At 39.3% G+C, this 16,441-nt stretch overlaps 1 protein-coding gene across 1 annotated transcript; it reads right to left on the bottom strand.

The window, feature by feature from the left end:
* Positions 1-6,478: 6,478 nt before the first annotated feature.
* On the bottom strand, positions 6,479-14,765 carry LOC119651324 (trans-1,2-dihydrobenzene-1,2-diol dehydrogenase-like). The gene is made up of 4 exons (XM_038054858.1): positions 14,477-14,765; positions 14,130-14,421; positions 6,969-7,215; positions 6,479-6,879 (listed from the first exon to the last, which is right to left on the bottom strand). Exons 1-4 carry the CDS (start codon positions 14,676-14,678, stop codon positions 6,622-6,624), a joined length of 999 nt encoding a protein of 332 aa, XP_037910786.1. The 5' UTR covers positions 14,679-14,765; the 3' UTR covers positions 6,479-6,621.
* Between the last annotated feature and the right edge of the window lie 1,676 nt (positions 14,766-16,441).

Here is a 16,441-nt window from a genome sequence, read left to right as displayed (position 1 = left end):
CAAGGATCGGACAAACTTAACCTTATCCATGCGGATCTTCGGCATTCCGATGTGATCAACTGGTTTTGTGGGAGCTCTACATTCGCTAAGGCATCGCGTATCTCAGCGATGCACGAGAAGGGAAATCTATAACACGGAAGCCAAGAAACCGGTGCTACGGCTGATACGACTGCGCTGCCCTCGCCGGTTGCTGTAACCTGACTGGATGCCAGCAGTTCGTCCCTCGATAATGCGTCTGGTATCAACATCTCTTCTTTCTTTGTCGTCGTCCGTTTTCGTTTGGCAAAGTTTCAGACCATGACTTTATCCCACGAACAATCCGGGAAAAATGTTCTCTCACCAAGACACTGGTGAACTAAAGGTGGAGCGGACCAGGCGGCCTGGCCCTCTGGCCCTGGGAGCCTCTAAATCTCAAGAGGCGCTCTTAATCAAATCGTAAAGAGTTGGAATTTGTTGGGGGCCCCATACTTGCAAATACAAAACGGCTATTTACCTATGAATTTCGAACAATAGCGTTGATGTTGCTGCTAGGTGGTCAGCTCATAGAAACCTTCCATTAATTATAAAATGGGACTTCAATCAATCATCACGCTATATATCGCTTATTCTACAATACTTCTTGATTATTAATATCTGACTTGCATGGTGTGAAAGAACTTCGAGTTATTAGCTTCTTTGTAGAAGGATTTAGATACCTAGCATCTAGGTTTTCTCCGGAAAACTGAAAATTGTGTTTTTGTCTCGTTAATTGTGACACTCCAGTTGTGGTAGATCTCAGAAAATCTACCAAATATTTATCGATGGCTTTAACCGACTTAGTGAGATTGAAGTTCGAAGGGAAGATATACGTATGATAGGCAAATTTTAATTCGGTCGGTGCCGATGCCAGGGATCAGTACCTTCGTCGCGAAAATGTTATATAGCGTTAGATCAACGGATTCTAGTGGCACTTCCGAAATTTTTGCAAGTCTAATTATAATAATAATTCCGTTTACCCATTCAGATTCGAAGGCCTAAGTCTAATGCACGTGCTACCGTTGGTTCATTCACCTCGCTGTCGAGCGTGCTGTATTCCATGTTTAAACCGGAAACATTAGGAATAACATTTTTGAGGTCGCAGTGCTTAATTAAACGGAATGACCATGCTCCTTCATAAACTTTTCCCAAGTTTGATAGAATTGAATTTGACTTAAGTGTTTCTTATGCCAAATATTTAACTAAGTGGAATTTTTCTATTCACAAGAGTTTTAAGCTCATATACATCAATATTTCGGGAACAATTAAACAATTTTATAACTTATGTATATACTAAACTATTCTAATTAATCATAATTACTAAACTACTAGAAAATGATTTCTCTATCCTAGTTCAATTTACAAAATGGATTGTCGAATTCAGTCAAGTGTCCAATTGCTGTTGTCGTTAGGTGGATTCATTTTACTGATCTGGTTTAGCACCTGTCCATCGCTGAAGCTTACTCATTCTACTGAATATTTGCTACCACCGATTTTGTGACTTCTGTAGGATTGTTAATGCTCACTACCGCTTCTTTTATATGCTTTTTAAATTGAGCGGTTAAGAGCTTGTTGTATACACTTTTGACCATTTTCTATTCTATAAATATCGCTAATCTGAGTTATAGTTTTCAACCCTTTTCGTGGGAAGGGTTTTGTTTTATGTTATAGGCTATACTACTACAAAATTTGCACTTTAAAATAAAGTTGAGAGGGGTCAATTAGCAAAATTTTGCAATATACTATTGTTGGCTTTATTTTTGCAGACGTTGGAATAATATGTACTTTCAGGATTAACTCCACAAGGGCATCGCCATGATTTTTTTCAGATTTTTCGGTTGAGTAGTTTTTGAGTATGAGTCCTGCCTCACTCTTAACTCCTCAGTCCTCTACTCTGAACCCAATATTAAATCTAAGATCTAATTCATGAGATAATCATTAAGACTTTTTATTTGATATCCTACATGGGTACGTCCTCTCACTGTAACAATAGGTTTAGCCGGTCAAATGGAAGTATAGGTCTCAGGGCGAAAGCATGGATTGGTACCTAAGCACGAAACTTGGAAAAAAAATCATACGGTGATCACCGGGAATTTTATTTTAACGAGGAGGGACAGAGCTGGCAATGCTACACGACCTATTACGAAGTCAAAGAAGTACCTGGAGCTGATATCACCGCCAGTTTCTAGCAAATCATGTGCTTGGAATAGGCTCCCTAATCAGCCAAAAAAAATGAAACCTGCTTTTGTAGGCTTTGACAACATAAACGGAATTCTTTAATTCATGTTGCGAACAGTCTCCCCTTTCAATCGAAACTTGAAGTTATCTTCGACAAAACTTTCATCGGAGAATCAGTAAGCTACGTGGAGCATCATACTGTCTCAACAATGTACCAAATGCGTGAATCGATTTTTCCATGAAATTGGAGCCGTGACGCACATCACTTGCGAACATTGCATCGCAAACTTTAACTCCCAGTACATTCTTAGAAATTTGATAGAGACGGAAAAGCCTTGCACTCATTCGACCGCGCCGAGAGTTGCGTGAGGCAAATTCCGCGCATAAGGGCTGTTGTAAGTGGCGTGTATATGATGCAGCGCATTCGTGTGCGTCCACGTGGTTGCGAGCACATGCCTGCGAATTACTACGAGCACGTAGCAGTATCTGTTATAACAATAGATATTGCACAGCTGTTTATGGCTTGCCACATCCCTGCTAGTCGCAACTCAACAGAAACCAAAAGCAGAATGTCCTTAAAGACTCATTTCAGATTAATGGTAATGCATCTAAATGGAATTATTAAGCGAATGATGCTTCAAAATACCTCTATGGAAAGCTTGGCGGAAGCAAACACGCGCAACATTCTCGGCAATAGATCCATTTTTGCTCTCCTAAGAAGTCAGGGGAAAATAGGTAGATGCATCCAAGATCAATCTTCTGTTTTCTGCTGGGATAAGATGAAGAAACACACACAAGAAAACCATCTAGGCAACATCGGCACACCGACACACCAATTTCACTTGTCTACCTCGCCCCTACCGGGAAAGTGCAAAGTGTGGAGATTCCGTGTCCCTTTGCCACTGAAGTTGCTCCTTCTGTGTATAGTTTTCTGGTGTGAGGCGCATATCAGATTCCCAATATCCTCCTCCTGGGATGTCCCCTCGGTATCGAAGCATTCTTAGACCCACGAAACTGCTATTGAGACGTCTTTGTACATTCAAAAAAAGTCACCTTCTGTGTTTATACGACCATTCATATTTATGAAGACTAATTCATAAAGCTCGGCAGTTTTCTTGCTGCTTGGATAAAATTTTGTTACTTTCCAGATGCATTGCTACTTTCCTTCCGCTAACAATGTATGCAACTAACTTAAAGAGATTTGACAGACTAATTATCAGCCTGCCTACAAGATTGTTGATGTTCCGCTCAAGAAACAGGTAAGCAATGCTTGCAGTGAGAAGCATAAGAGGTGGTTCAGCCGACTAGTGGCTTCATTCTTGTCTAGCGGCAACCGAATATGTATTCTTCTATTTCTGTAAGCTGTTTTTCTGTGTTGTTATTGTCTCTAATTTTCTTTGTTTCTCTTCGGTAACTCTCAGAAAAAGTCTCATCAACGAAATCCCAACATCTCTACCTCTATCTCTATCTCAAATTCATTGAATTTTCTTTCTGGTTGGTCCGATGATTGATAGTTATAATATGTAAAGAGATCAAAAATTCATAGTTAAAATTTGAGCTATTATGGGTGTCTCTTAAGATATATACATATATAAGTCGACCTAGATCCGTTAAGGGCGTGTATCTATCATTTCTGACTGATTTTACTATGAAACACCATACCCCAAACTTAATCGTTTTCGAGATACTCCAGTTTTAATTTTTTTTTATAAAAATTGACCGATTTTTCGGCTATCGAATTAGATATTTTTAAATATGTGACTCTTATTATTATTATTATTTAATTTTTACATGTAGAATAAGATGCTTTATGACCTCAATAACCATAATTATACGTAAGTTAACTAAGTAGGGCGTTGTAGGCGATTGAAAGTTAAAAAAGTTTAATTTTCTTTACAGGATATCTAAAAAAAATATGGCAACTGCTTTGCGGATGTCTCCTCTCTGTTTTGCATACATTTTCGCACTCTTTTGCAAAGTCCACTTTTTACTACACCAGTTGTCAAAGTCCTTATTTCATTCGCCGCATTAATTATTCTTTCTTTCAGAACTTCAACTGATGAAATTGGGTTGGGCTCACTGTACACTAGGCTCTTTATATGCCCCCCACCCAGAAAAATCTATAGGGCTTAGGTCTGGACTTTTGACTGGCCAAAGGAAAGGCGCACCTCGTCCAATCCATTTGTTGAGATAATTTGTGTCCAGCCATTATCTAACACTTCTCCTAAAATGCGCAGAGCAGCCATCATGCTGAAACCACATGTCTCGAAGTAGATTAAGTGGGAGATCCTCCAGTAAGTTGCCTAGGTCACCTCTCAGGAAATTTTTGTAGTCTTCGGTATTTAAATTATCAAGGAGAAAGTAAGGCCCAATCAAATGATTAGAAATAACGCCCATCCACACATTCACGCTGAATCATTGGGATTTCCTTGTTCTTTCGGGGCCTAATAGTGAGCGTTGTGGTAATTCGTAATTCCATCTTTATCAAATTTTGATTCATCAGTCCACAATATAAATTTAAGGAAATTCGAATCTTCCACATCAGCATTTAGCATAAATCTGCAGAAATCTACCATTTTTCATGATGATACTTTTGATTTGAAACTCCGCCGTGAAACTGATTGTTATGACGTATGCAACCATGCACACTCTCCAAAACGCAGCTTGTAGATGCCATGATTAGATAGTACCGCCCACTGGACGCCATCTTTTTTGTCCCATAGAAGTTCGGCTTGCTTAAACAGTTTCTTATTGTCTGCATTCAAAGTAAATTGACACATTCACGACAACAATAACGGCAATTGACAGGAATAATTTTTATACCACAGGGTTTGAAAAAAGTAAATTTTTTTTTTATTTACCTGGTGAACATTAATTTGATATATTTAATATCGACTCAATTTTTACAGCAGAGTTACGGTTTTTAGACTTTTTATTTTATCTATATTTGTTACTATTCATAAACCGAAAATCCATGAAAAGTCCACTGACGATGCTACCAAATAAATTCTTGCTTCCCATTTAACAAAGCGATTAGCCAAGGCAAAGGCGTAGGTCAGGACGCCAGAGGGAATCGAATTAATGGACCTCGGCGCAAAACCGGGATGTCTGGAGTTCCTTATTAAGGCAGGCCTAGACCGGATACCGGTCATTGCACCGTTGATGATGATAATGATTAGCCAAATACTAAAAACGATTGGAAGAATTGGTTTTTATCTGTTCGTCAATTAGGTAAACTAGAGTAACAGAGGAGTGTGGTGATCAAATCATTGCTGCCTCGTTTCGTACTACCGTTGATTTACATGAAAATTGACCCGAAGACGCGGAAGTTAGCTGCTAACTTCACACCGCCTGAAGAAGGTTGGACAACTAACAACTCCTTTAATGATGTAGCGCGAAGAAGTCGCTCATCTCCAAACGGAGACACATATCGAATACAGCAGACTCGCAACCATCAATCATGGTCTGTTAAAGATTGGTCTTGAAATATTTGGTGCGAACGGTATTCAAATGATCCTTTTGGTTTCCCGATTTTTTGTAGTTCATTTTTTATGGAAAAACAAACAGTATTTCTCTTACTTCTCCTATTATAGAAGCAATTTCGTAGCAAAAGATATAAATCGGTTCATTCGCCTCATCGGTCAGTCCTATGCCGGCAGCTACCACATATCCACTATCAAAGAGCAGCAATTGGGTTCTAGTTTCTCGTGAAGCACATAAAGGTAAATTATTGGCTAATTTTTCTCAATACTCGCGGCTCAAATCTCGCTGATAGCAGAGGGACTTATACCAGTCGACTTACCCTTGAATAAATAATAATAATCGTTAGCGCAACAATCCAATTGGATCAGGGCCCTGAAGTGTGTTAGAGCACTTCATTCAAGACCGTAACGGTACACTACAGGATTACAGTACCCTTTAGGAGGCAATGTAGTCAGCATTGCGTTCGCTGAGTTGACTGGTATCCGTCGTCAAATCACGATACAAATTCCACTGTTACCAGTGAGATTTGAACCGCGACCTTTCGTACGATAGCCTTGTGCTCTAACCACTCAGCTGTTTGGACACCTTGAATAAATACCTGAGTCAAATCAATGTAATCATCCAGGCCGAACAGAAAGTGACTGCCATGTATTTATTGTGTACCGTTACCATCTGGAAATGCAGTACATATCCTAACACCCTTCAACTCTAGGTCAAAATTGAACTGTTGTGCCATCTATTATTATTATTTTCTCAATGAGCAATCTTTCGCAACAGGAGGAAATGACTGAACATATGAAAATAAAATTTAAAATAATATTTATTCGAATTCAATATATCTTGGTTAAAGCTTACTCTTTAGCAAATGCACTAGATCTTCCTTTGGAAGCGTATTAGGTTCTATATGAAAACAAATATTAAGTATTTTACCGACACTTCCCAATTTCATTTATCCTCCTCGTAAACTACACCAATTTGCTTTCGAATTTCATCCTCGATGTTAGCTATTAATAAACTTTCGTTATGATTCATCAAATCACTCTGAATCCGTCTATCTTTTATGCATTTTCGTACTTCATTTGCCTCGTACCGAAAGCCCACTGAATTAGGGTAGTTGCTTTGATGTTTTGCTTGTGGCAGTAACCAAGTTTTCTCTGTGCCGTCGATATCGATGAGGGTCTCAGCACACCAAAAGTTTTTAATCTGTTGAAGAATGAAGGAGTTCAATTGAATTTACTACTACTACTTGCTATGCAAAAATTTCAAATATATGATCCTCTGATGAAACTTACAGTGATTTGACCTTTTGTACCTTTCACAATTGCTGTATTATCTAAAACGTCTTTAACGCTTATCGATATAAGTGTCTTAGCGCCACTTGAGTAAATCAGATCTGCTTTGACGGCCATATCACAGCCGTCTTCGTTCAACTCACCAGTTGCGGTAATCGTTTTTGGAGGTTCACGAAAAACCCATTGACTGAATTGAATTGCGTAGATACCTAAATCGAGAAGTGCTCCACCTCCTAAGGATTTTTTACTGTAAAAAGTTATAAGAATAACGGTTATTGAAGAACAATTCCAAATCTAATAAGTTTTTTTTTATTTCAGAATATGATGTCGGTGACACAGTTATAATGTGAAAAGATTATCATTATTATGTCATTAGTGAGATATTTCTACATTTGGAGATGCATCTCATCTCTATGTATCAGAATGGATAGCAGAGGTTTGTCATGACCAGTAAAAGAAAATACTAATAATTTGAGTCAAAGTCATTCTGAAAAGTCCCATCCACATCCTAAGGTTCTTGTAATCAACCAACCACCCAGGTAATTTGAACACAAAAATATGTTCTGACAACACTTTGGATGTTAGCGTTATTTAGTGAAGATTTGAAGATACAGTCAATAATTCAACTCCATTGCATGATCTGTGTAAAAGGTTAGAAATTCACTTATTATCTATCGACATTACTCTCAAGCACATGGAAGATCCTTTCAACATCTTGACCGACACTGAAATGATTGGTTTTCACTTTGTATCCTTCTATATTCACTATACCAATATTCGATTAAACACGCTGAGAGCTATGAGATAGCCTCAATTCAGACTGGGATATTAAACTTGTAGTCCATTGATGGAGGAAAGCGGGGGGCTATAGGCATCGCAAATTAATACAACAGGATCGACGGTAGATCGAAACAGCCTAAACTCTCAAACAAAGTTAAATTAAACACCTGTACACGATGGAGAGCCATTCTAATGATTCAGCATGTTGCCCCTGAGGCCCTGAAAAAGGACTCAACCAAGTGCACTAGAGAGCATGGTCAAACTATTCACGTTGTCGAACTTCGGTGTCCTCGTTACAGGGCGGACATGTAATGCTTCTGTTCTAAAGACCACAACAAGTGAGTTATAGGCAGTCAGAACGCTCACGATAATTATGCATGTCTCCCTACCATTCGACTGGACATTTGTCCAGTATGCAGTATGCTTGTTTGATTCTATCAGGAAAATTTTATTGCGTTTTGCGCTCGGCACGTTTGCATTGACTCAAAAAAAAAAAACCAATTCCAATTTCCTTTTGAGACAATAAGTTGACGTGAGAACGTCATTGACTTAAAAGGAAATTGGAATTTGTTTATTTTTTCTTTGCTTAGCAGCGTTTAGGCTGCCATTTGCCTTTATGGAAAGTTTAATCCCGGTTTCTGATATTAGCATTAACCAATGCCGCTGATACCGAGCGAGAGATTGAACTCTCTTTTGCATCCGAGATTTTATTTTCTTCTATGCTTGAGTGACCAAGCACCATATTCAATTTAGATATATAATTCAGTAAAACGAAAATAAAATGCTGAAATCAGGTAAAGAGATAAATAAATAAAGTATAGTTGGATTTATTCCACTATGCTAAATCCTCCTTGGTGACAGATCCCGCGATAGGCCGGCCAAGAAAATGTATCCAATATCGTTAGAAACAAGATAATCGGATCGAGTAACAAGCTTCGGGAAAAATGCTAGAGCGTCCACCTCAGTTGACGCGTTAGAACGGGCCCCAGTCCTGTCGAGAAATGGGCAAGGGTTCTTGACGCAAGTTAGTCAGAACAAAACAAATACGTGACTGCACGCTAAATGTTGGCACCCTAACTAGAAAGATCGAGGAATCCGCAAGAGCTCTTCGGACAAGGCTCATTGATACCTGTGCTCTGCAAGAAACCCGATGATCTGGGGCCAAAAGCTGCGACATTGAACGCGAACGCAATAAAAATGGCTATAAACTTCTCATTTTTGGTAGCCGGCACACTCAATACGGTGCTGGCATAACCATATCAGAGGGCTTCCGCGATGGAATTAAAAAAGTCGAACGATTTGATAATCGGCTGATGAAGCTCACCATTATATCAGCTGACCGCACTATTCACTTTTTCACCACGTACGCCCCACAGACAGGTCGACCTGATGCCAATAAAGATGCGTTCTGGCAACTTCTTGATGAAAAGACTTGCCACATGCCTGCTGACGACTATATCGCCACTGCCGGCGACTTTAATGGTCATGTGGCTGAAAAGGCAAACGGTAACAGGTGTCATGTTTGGAGCGCACAATGAAGGTGGTGAGCGTATAATCGATTTTGCTGACACCCATGACCTTGTACTTAAGAATACATGGTTCATCAAACGATTGCCTCATTTTCCTACATTTTATAGAGGGAACAGTAAAAATCAAAACGACTATATTCTCATATGACGCCGACATTTTACCACTGTCACTGTTTACAAAGCCGCTCCCTATGAGACCATCGCACCTCAACGTCCGCCGTTGATTGCCGTCCTGCAAATTAAGCCACCGATAAAAGGGCGTGAGAAACGCATTGGCCCACCCCGCGGCAATTTCCTGAGAAGAGAAAGAAATGATCTCACTTATGCGATTACCAACCATTACGACTGTGGAAGAATCGTGGAACCAAATGAAAGACACGATCCAGAAATCGGCCTCTGCTACACTCTCACTTGGCTTTGGAATGACGAGGTTGGAATGAAGGTCCGTAAAAAGAAACGTCTCCATCACAAGTTTCACCACGATAAAACGCTGGCCAATTGGCAAATTTATACGAATGTCGATCCTGAAGCAAAAAAGCGATCGCTGTCACCCGAGCGAAACATTACAAAAATCTTTACGATAAACTGAAAACACGGGATGGCGAGAGAGATTCCGAGATCGAAGAGCTGGGACCCAACACTGCGGCTCAGTGAATTCTTTAATCGGATTATTCAGGAAGGTAGAACATCATCTCACTGACAAGAAAGTATACGAGATATTGCTAACAGAAGAATCTGCTGTGTCAAGTGTGGATCTCACCAAAGATACCAATTTGCCTTACCTTTCGCCGAAGGTTCCGCTCTCTTGCGTTCGACTTCTTTGGATATTGCCATATCTAGTGGTGTAGCAATGCTCATGTCCTTTTTCTTTGGAAATTTCACTTTTTCCGCGCTGCTCTCCGCTGCAGCCCGCAGGAACCCTTTCCAGGCTCACAGCGTCCGGTCTGCATTGTCGTTTTCACACATCGTTATTAGACCAGCTGCGTCCACATCATCAACTTCTCTTTCTTTTGTTAGCGACGAAGGGAAATGCCCTGACAGGCAAGATTTATCCTATAATATGACGGCTGACATTTCCTTCTGCCGTGCCTTCCTCGCCTGCAATCTGAACTCCAATTTCTGCCAGTACGCGACTTGTTTTGTTGTACTTTCCTTTTTGGCTGACCGCACCACAACCACTAAGAACAGGCTCGCCACTTAAGTGGAAACTATGTTTTCTGCAGATTTCTCAGATAGGAAATGTGAATTTGGTGAGACCTCCAAAAACCGCGCTTGGGAGAGGGTAACTGAACCCAATACTTTTTGGACGGCGGTATCTAACTTGAAACTATTAAGGGCATAAACCTTACCTTAGCACTAACTTCAAGTTGGGTTTGTTCTATAGCAGTATGTTGCTTTATGGTATTCTCCACGTAGAAAGCGACAGCCATTGTCGCTTAACCTTTATCCGGGCTTTGGATCAATTTTACCCGAATTCCAATTTCAATTACTTACAATTCAGTCAAAATGTAATCAAATGGACTTGAGATTTTGGCTCAAGGAGTAAACCCTATATGAATTATTCACTTTTTTAAAATTTTGGCCGAAACATTTGTCAGTAAAACTGTACAGAAAAAATACCTAATCCGTATTTGTGGGTCGTATTGACCATGTGTAATTTTCCATGTTTTAAATGTGTTGGTCTTTGTTTGCGTTAGTATTAGCGTCATTTTGGTTTCTTCTCTTCAGAAACCTGGGAGAAGGGAGCACACATACAGTATGTATTCTTAGTGTTAGTAACCACAGACAGCATAATGGGGATGCAAGCCCTCCAAGATTTGTCAACACTGCTTCAGTATAAGCTTATGTGTTAGCATGTACAGTCCTCATTATTTACTCTACTCGTTTGTATAAAAATATTTTCGAAAAAAACTTGGATTTACGACCAATATCCAACTGAAGATTCAGATCTGCTTGAATTAGTCCTTTTTTCGTGGTGTGGTTTTTTCTACCAGACCCAACAACTTTTGACGAATCATAAATTACTGATCGCTTATCATCACTTTTATTGTTCATCTATCCATTTGAAAAGATTGTATTAGATATGACGAATTTACAAGGGGTACGTCTGTATACGGATGAATGGGACAATCCTGATATTCTGACAATGCGAACATATTATGGTGTGTTGTTGCTAGCTGGTGTTTATCGCTCCAATAGTGAATCCATCGAAGAATTGTAGAATGATAAACGTTGTCGACCAAATTTTTTGCAATAATGCCTTTCAAAAAAATCAATCGCTGTCTTCTTTTGACGATCCAGAGACTCAGAAGTAATGTACGTGATAAGCTAACCCCTATTCGTACTGTCTCCGATAACTGGAATATACGACTGAAAACACTATATAGTATGTGCCTGGAAGTTTCATAACGGCTGATGAAATGCTTTTACCACTTCAAGGTCGTTATCCTTTTACACAATATATTCCGTTAAAGCCAGCAAAATACAGCATCAAAATATAGGTTGTAGCTAATGCAGACACATGTACTACCCCTACAATTTACAAGTTTATGTTGGCCGTGACAGAAATTGTATTCGTGAAATAAATCAAGGCGAAAGAATGGTTCCAGAATTAAAGAAGGTACCTTTCTTCTTTTCTTTTTCCTTGATTAATTTTTACATTCTCAATTTTTAAGGTTTTGTGTAAATAAACACAAAACCTTATTAAAATCGGTTTACTGTCTGTCTGTCCGTCACATGCATTTTTTTCGGAGACGGTTATAGCGATTGACAACAAATTTGGTAGAAAGTTGGGAACTATGAACGCTCACGCATATAATGAGTTACATCCTTTTACGTCGAATTGAGGGGGGGGGGGTATCAAATAAAGGTCTCGGCGAGTGCTTTTCGAAGCCGGTCTTAGTTTTGACATTGTTTGAAAAGTGTGGACTGCGGTCGGTTGAAAGTGATAATTTTTTTAACGAACCCATTCTCAGAAGCTGCTCAACCGAAAAATCTGCCTAGGCTCCGAAATACCCTCCATACCGATACCTGTTCAAATAAAGTTAATAATAGTATATTATATAATTTTTAGTAATTAACAAGAAAACCCCCCCCCCCCTTAAGTTCACCCTAGAATCGCGAAATTTCGCAACAATGTAGGCTACAGCATAGAATACTAAGTCAAAGCTGTCGCTTCTCTGCAAATTCGAGACTATGAATGTCAATATCACTTGAAAGTGGCTATTTTCACATAATATATGCATATTTTACGTGTTACATGCTAATGGGACAAATGCACACCCAAATCTCTTTATAAAAGAAATACACAAAACCTTTCATACCTGAAGCGTCTAGCTTCCGGTTTCCCGACTTGTTTCGAATTTTGAACGGTAGAAATGAAACATTTTTTTACGGCACATCACTCTGATGATGTTGGCACAATTCGAACGAAGGGAAAGGAGATTCCACCAATTTTAGTCGACATGAATAAAAAAACAGTTCACAATACAGAGTTCGTATTTGATCATGGTCTTCGACCATGTACGTTGTCCTATGTGCCAAAGAAAAAGCGTTTCGTGACTTTACTTTCTACCTATCATACCACCGTTGACATTGATACCTCAGACCCTGAACGAATGTCTGATATTATTTACAATAAAACAAGTGGCGGCTTTGATGTTTTGGACAAACTTGTTGGCATCTGACGTTGAAACAGCGATAAGCACAGTATTCGTTGTGATAAATGTTTATATTATATTTTCCCTGATCACAGACATCATTTGCGTGAAAACTGCGCTAAAAATATGACGAAAAGCATTAAAACAGTTCAATAAATAAAAATTTCCATGTCTACCTTTTCTAAAAACAAATCAAAAGCCCCAAAAAAAAGTTTGACCCTCTAAGAACAGATTCCTTCACGAAAATAAAGACTGGTTGAAGGTTAAGTTTTTGCAGTCGCTCGGCACAATTTTATTGATATACTGTGAGTAAAGTGACCAGATATGCTACAGTTATAAAAGGGCGACGCTTTACACTAGTAAGAGGGTCTCAAGGATGCTTGGTCACACACACAATAGTTAACTATGGAAATAAAAATTTCTCGGCAGGTTGACGAACATTCTTATAGTATGTCCCATAAAAGGATTCATTATTACCGTATATCTTAATTTCAGGAATATGAGAGTATTCATTCGCATATATATACATGTATATTTACTGTAAATGGCTAATCTTAAGATCTGCATGAAATACTATGATCGGGTTTTAGTTGTGTTCTATGTTGCTGTTTTTGCAGATCTGAACTATGAACTAATTGAGATTCTATAGTGCATTAATGAAGAAAGAAGATTGTACATGTCATATTCGGCCAATGATGCGTCAAAGAAGGTCAAAGCGTGATTAAACATTGAGTTTCATCCTAATTTAAACGTACTCATGCTAAGCATGAATATAACAAAGCAAAGTCAATATAATTATATCTACATATCAGCATTTAAGAGAAGCGGAGTCAACTTTCCGGTTTGCATGAACGCCCGGGCTTCTTTCAGATATCCAAGCGTATTTTTGTTGACCACATGCTATCCCTACAGTAGCGCAAGCGTACAATCTTCTACAAGATCATTCCAATTCTATCAGACTTTAAAAACATTCAAAAGAATACGATATTCTATATTCCGGCCACTAGATACATATGAGTCAGCATTACGTATGACAACAATCGGCGTCATCAAGATATCCAATTCATTTCAAGGTTAGCAAGTTCTCACTTATCAGCATTTTGACAACAAAGCTCTTTGACCATCATATTGAACATACATACATGTAATCTTAAGTTGAGAACGTAAACAGTTTAGCGTGTGTGTCTACTCACGTTATTCTATCAACGGTTTGTAAATCGAAACCGAATGAAATTTGAACTTCCTCCAGGTCCCCCAGCATTCCATTCTCAATCTTTTTCCGAAGGTATTGGTAACATGGAAGGAATCGGGACCATACAGCCTCCATGAGAAATAATTTCTTTTGTTCTGCATATTTTATCAGTTTTCTCGCCTGTTTTTCATTCATACAAAGCGGCGTTTCAACCAGGACATGCTTCCTATTGCTAAGCATAAGCATCCCAAGCTCCAAGTGGTGAGGATGGATGGCCCCAATGTAAACAATTTCTGCAAATGGAGTGAGTTAAAGGCGAAATTGAATCAATGACATTGTTATTCTTACCCACATCGGCATCTTTGGCTAAATCCTCGTATGAATCATAAGATTTCGGAATTTCGTGCAACTGAGCGAAATCCTGGGCTCGAGTAAGATCCCTGGCTGCCACTGCAACAATCACATGCTCATCGTCAGATAAAGTTCCTATTGCGTTTGCGAAATCATGACTTATTTTGCCGGCACCGACTATTCCCCAACGTAGCGCCATTTCCAGCGATTGACTGTCACACTAACTGTGCCCACAAGCAATCGGGGACTGAGTCATGGGCACCTTGTATGTACCCACTATGTATATCTTTCAAGCGGCTAGTACAGTTAATCGATGTAAAAGCTGAGGAACTTGATTAGGTTTTCATGAATATTTTTTGGTGCTTGATATATGTGATGCCAAGTTATTCGATTGAATCCTTTATACCTCCAGTCGAGAGAACCAAGTTCAAATTCGATGTACCGCCGATTCATTCTCGGATTAGGAAAAAAATGAAATACATTCAGAGTCCAAAGAAGAACATCTCAAATATGACTAGGAATTACCAATTGTTCTAAACTTTGAAGAAATTGAATTATTGATGTGGTACAGCATTTTGGATATTACCTGAAACCGTAGAAGAAAGGTCCTGTGATTTTTTACTAGATAAAAAGAATGCCTCCGCATTGTTTTATTTGTAGGAAATTGATAATGCATAGTCGGACAGGTTAGGCGACCCTTAACAGTTTTCCTTAAAAATGTGTGTCACTTGAAATACGATACGGCGGAATAATATAGAGCGATCTCTCTTGGGGCCAGTAATATCTCTGTATTCGAAGGAATGAAAAACATCATCTTTTTATTCTTTCATCGAAGATTATAATGGTATGCAGTTTTACGTCCTCGAATTTAGAAAAATTGGAAATGATCGGCTGTGATTTTACTGCCTCGTGAGGGTAGTTTTCCACGTTTGGGTTATGTATTTGGTTTTTGACGTGTTGCGTCTTTTTTTACCTACTACTGGCTCCAGCTTTTGGTACACACCCTACGCACAAAGTATTTATCGAGCAATGGTATTCGTGTTGCCTGCATACACTACCAATTGTGGAAATTTTACGAGCAGAATACCTCTGGTGTTTACTGAGGTCAACTTCCTGGCAAATAATCTTCTTGTTTGAGTCCCGACTCTGCATATTGCCAAGAATTTTGTAGGTCTTAAAAGCCACGGATACCGGGCGTCCACTGAGATCTTCTTTCTGGCGAATCATTTGATCGCCGAGTTAAAGACTCATCCCCATGGTCTATCTCTTGAATGCTGACTCTATTTGTTTGAATTTTACCATCAACAACGATCATCACAAGGATGCCTTATCATGTATCATTTATAACCTGACCCTGGAAAAAATGATCCGCGATGCTGAGGCACCATCCTCTTAAAGTCCACCCTACTACTGGTCTATGCTGACTATATCGCCATCATCGGAAGAACAACCCGAAATATACAAACTGCCTTCACTCAGATCAGGGGATTGGCGCGAAAGTCTGCTTTGTACATTAATGAAGGCAACGCGAAACACACGACGACAAGGTCAGCACCGAAAACAAAAAAAACAACAAATATATAGCATACACAAATAGCACTGGGCAATTGAAAACCAAAACCGAGAACAGCTTCTCCTTCAGCCTTTTTCCCGTTCAAAATAGGAGTCGGCTCGATTAGTTGTGCCATTTTGTTCTGTCAAAGGCCTGATTTGGATGCAGTTGCGAGGCTTTCAGGTCACCATCTATCGTCTCAAGTCACCTTTGCTATGATGTTTTCCCATAGACTTCGATGTTCAGATCAATCTTGGTAACCGAATTCTCGTCAGCGCGAATTGAGTGATCATACTATCGAAGACGCCTCGCTCGAAATTTTTCCACAATCGGTACAACCCCATATTGATCTCCAATATCCTCATTTCGGCATTTGGCCACTAGTATACGTCTTCATTATCGAGAGGCGC

The sequence above is a fragment of the Hermetia illucens genome, chromosome 3 (genome assembly GCF_905115235.1).
Source record: "Hermetia illucens chromosome 3, iHerIll2.2.curated.20191125, whole genome shotgun sequence".
NCBI lineage: Eukaryota > Metazoa > Arthropoda > Insecta > Diptera > Stratiomyidae > Hermetia > Hermetia illucens.
Note: the sequence above shows the minus strand (reverse complement) of the source record. Positions and strands in the feature narration are given on the sequence as shown.

What these genes read in the sequence shown, in the direction of transcription:
- LOC119651324 (XM_038054858.1), bottom strand. Translation starts at nt 14,678, where the DNA reads ATGGCGCTACGTTGGGGAATAGTCGGTGCCGGCAAAATAAGTCATGAT. An exon ending in AGCCAAAGATGCCGATGTGG is followed by an intron (nt 14,422 to 14,476) that starts GTAAGAATAACA and finishes CTCCATTTGCAG; the next exon opens with AAATTGTTTACATTGGGGCC. An exon ending in GTACAAAAGGTCAAATCACT is followed by an intron (nt 6,880 to 6,968) that starts GTAAGTTTCATC and finishes ATTCTTCAACAG; the next exon opens with ATTAAAAACTTTTGGTGTGC.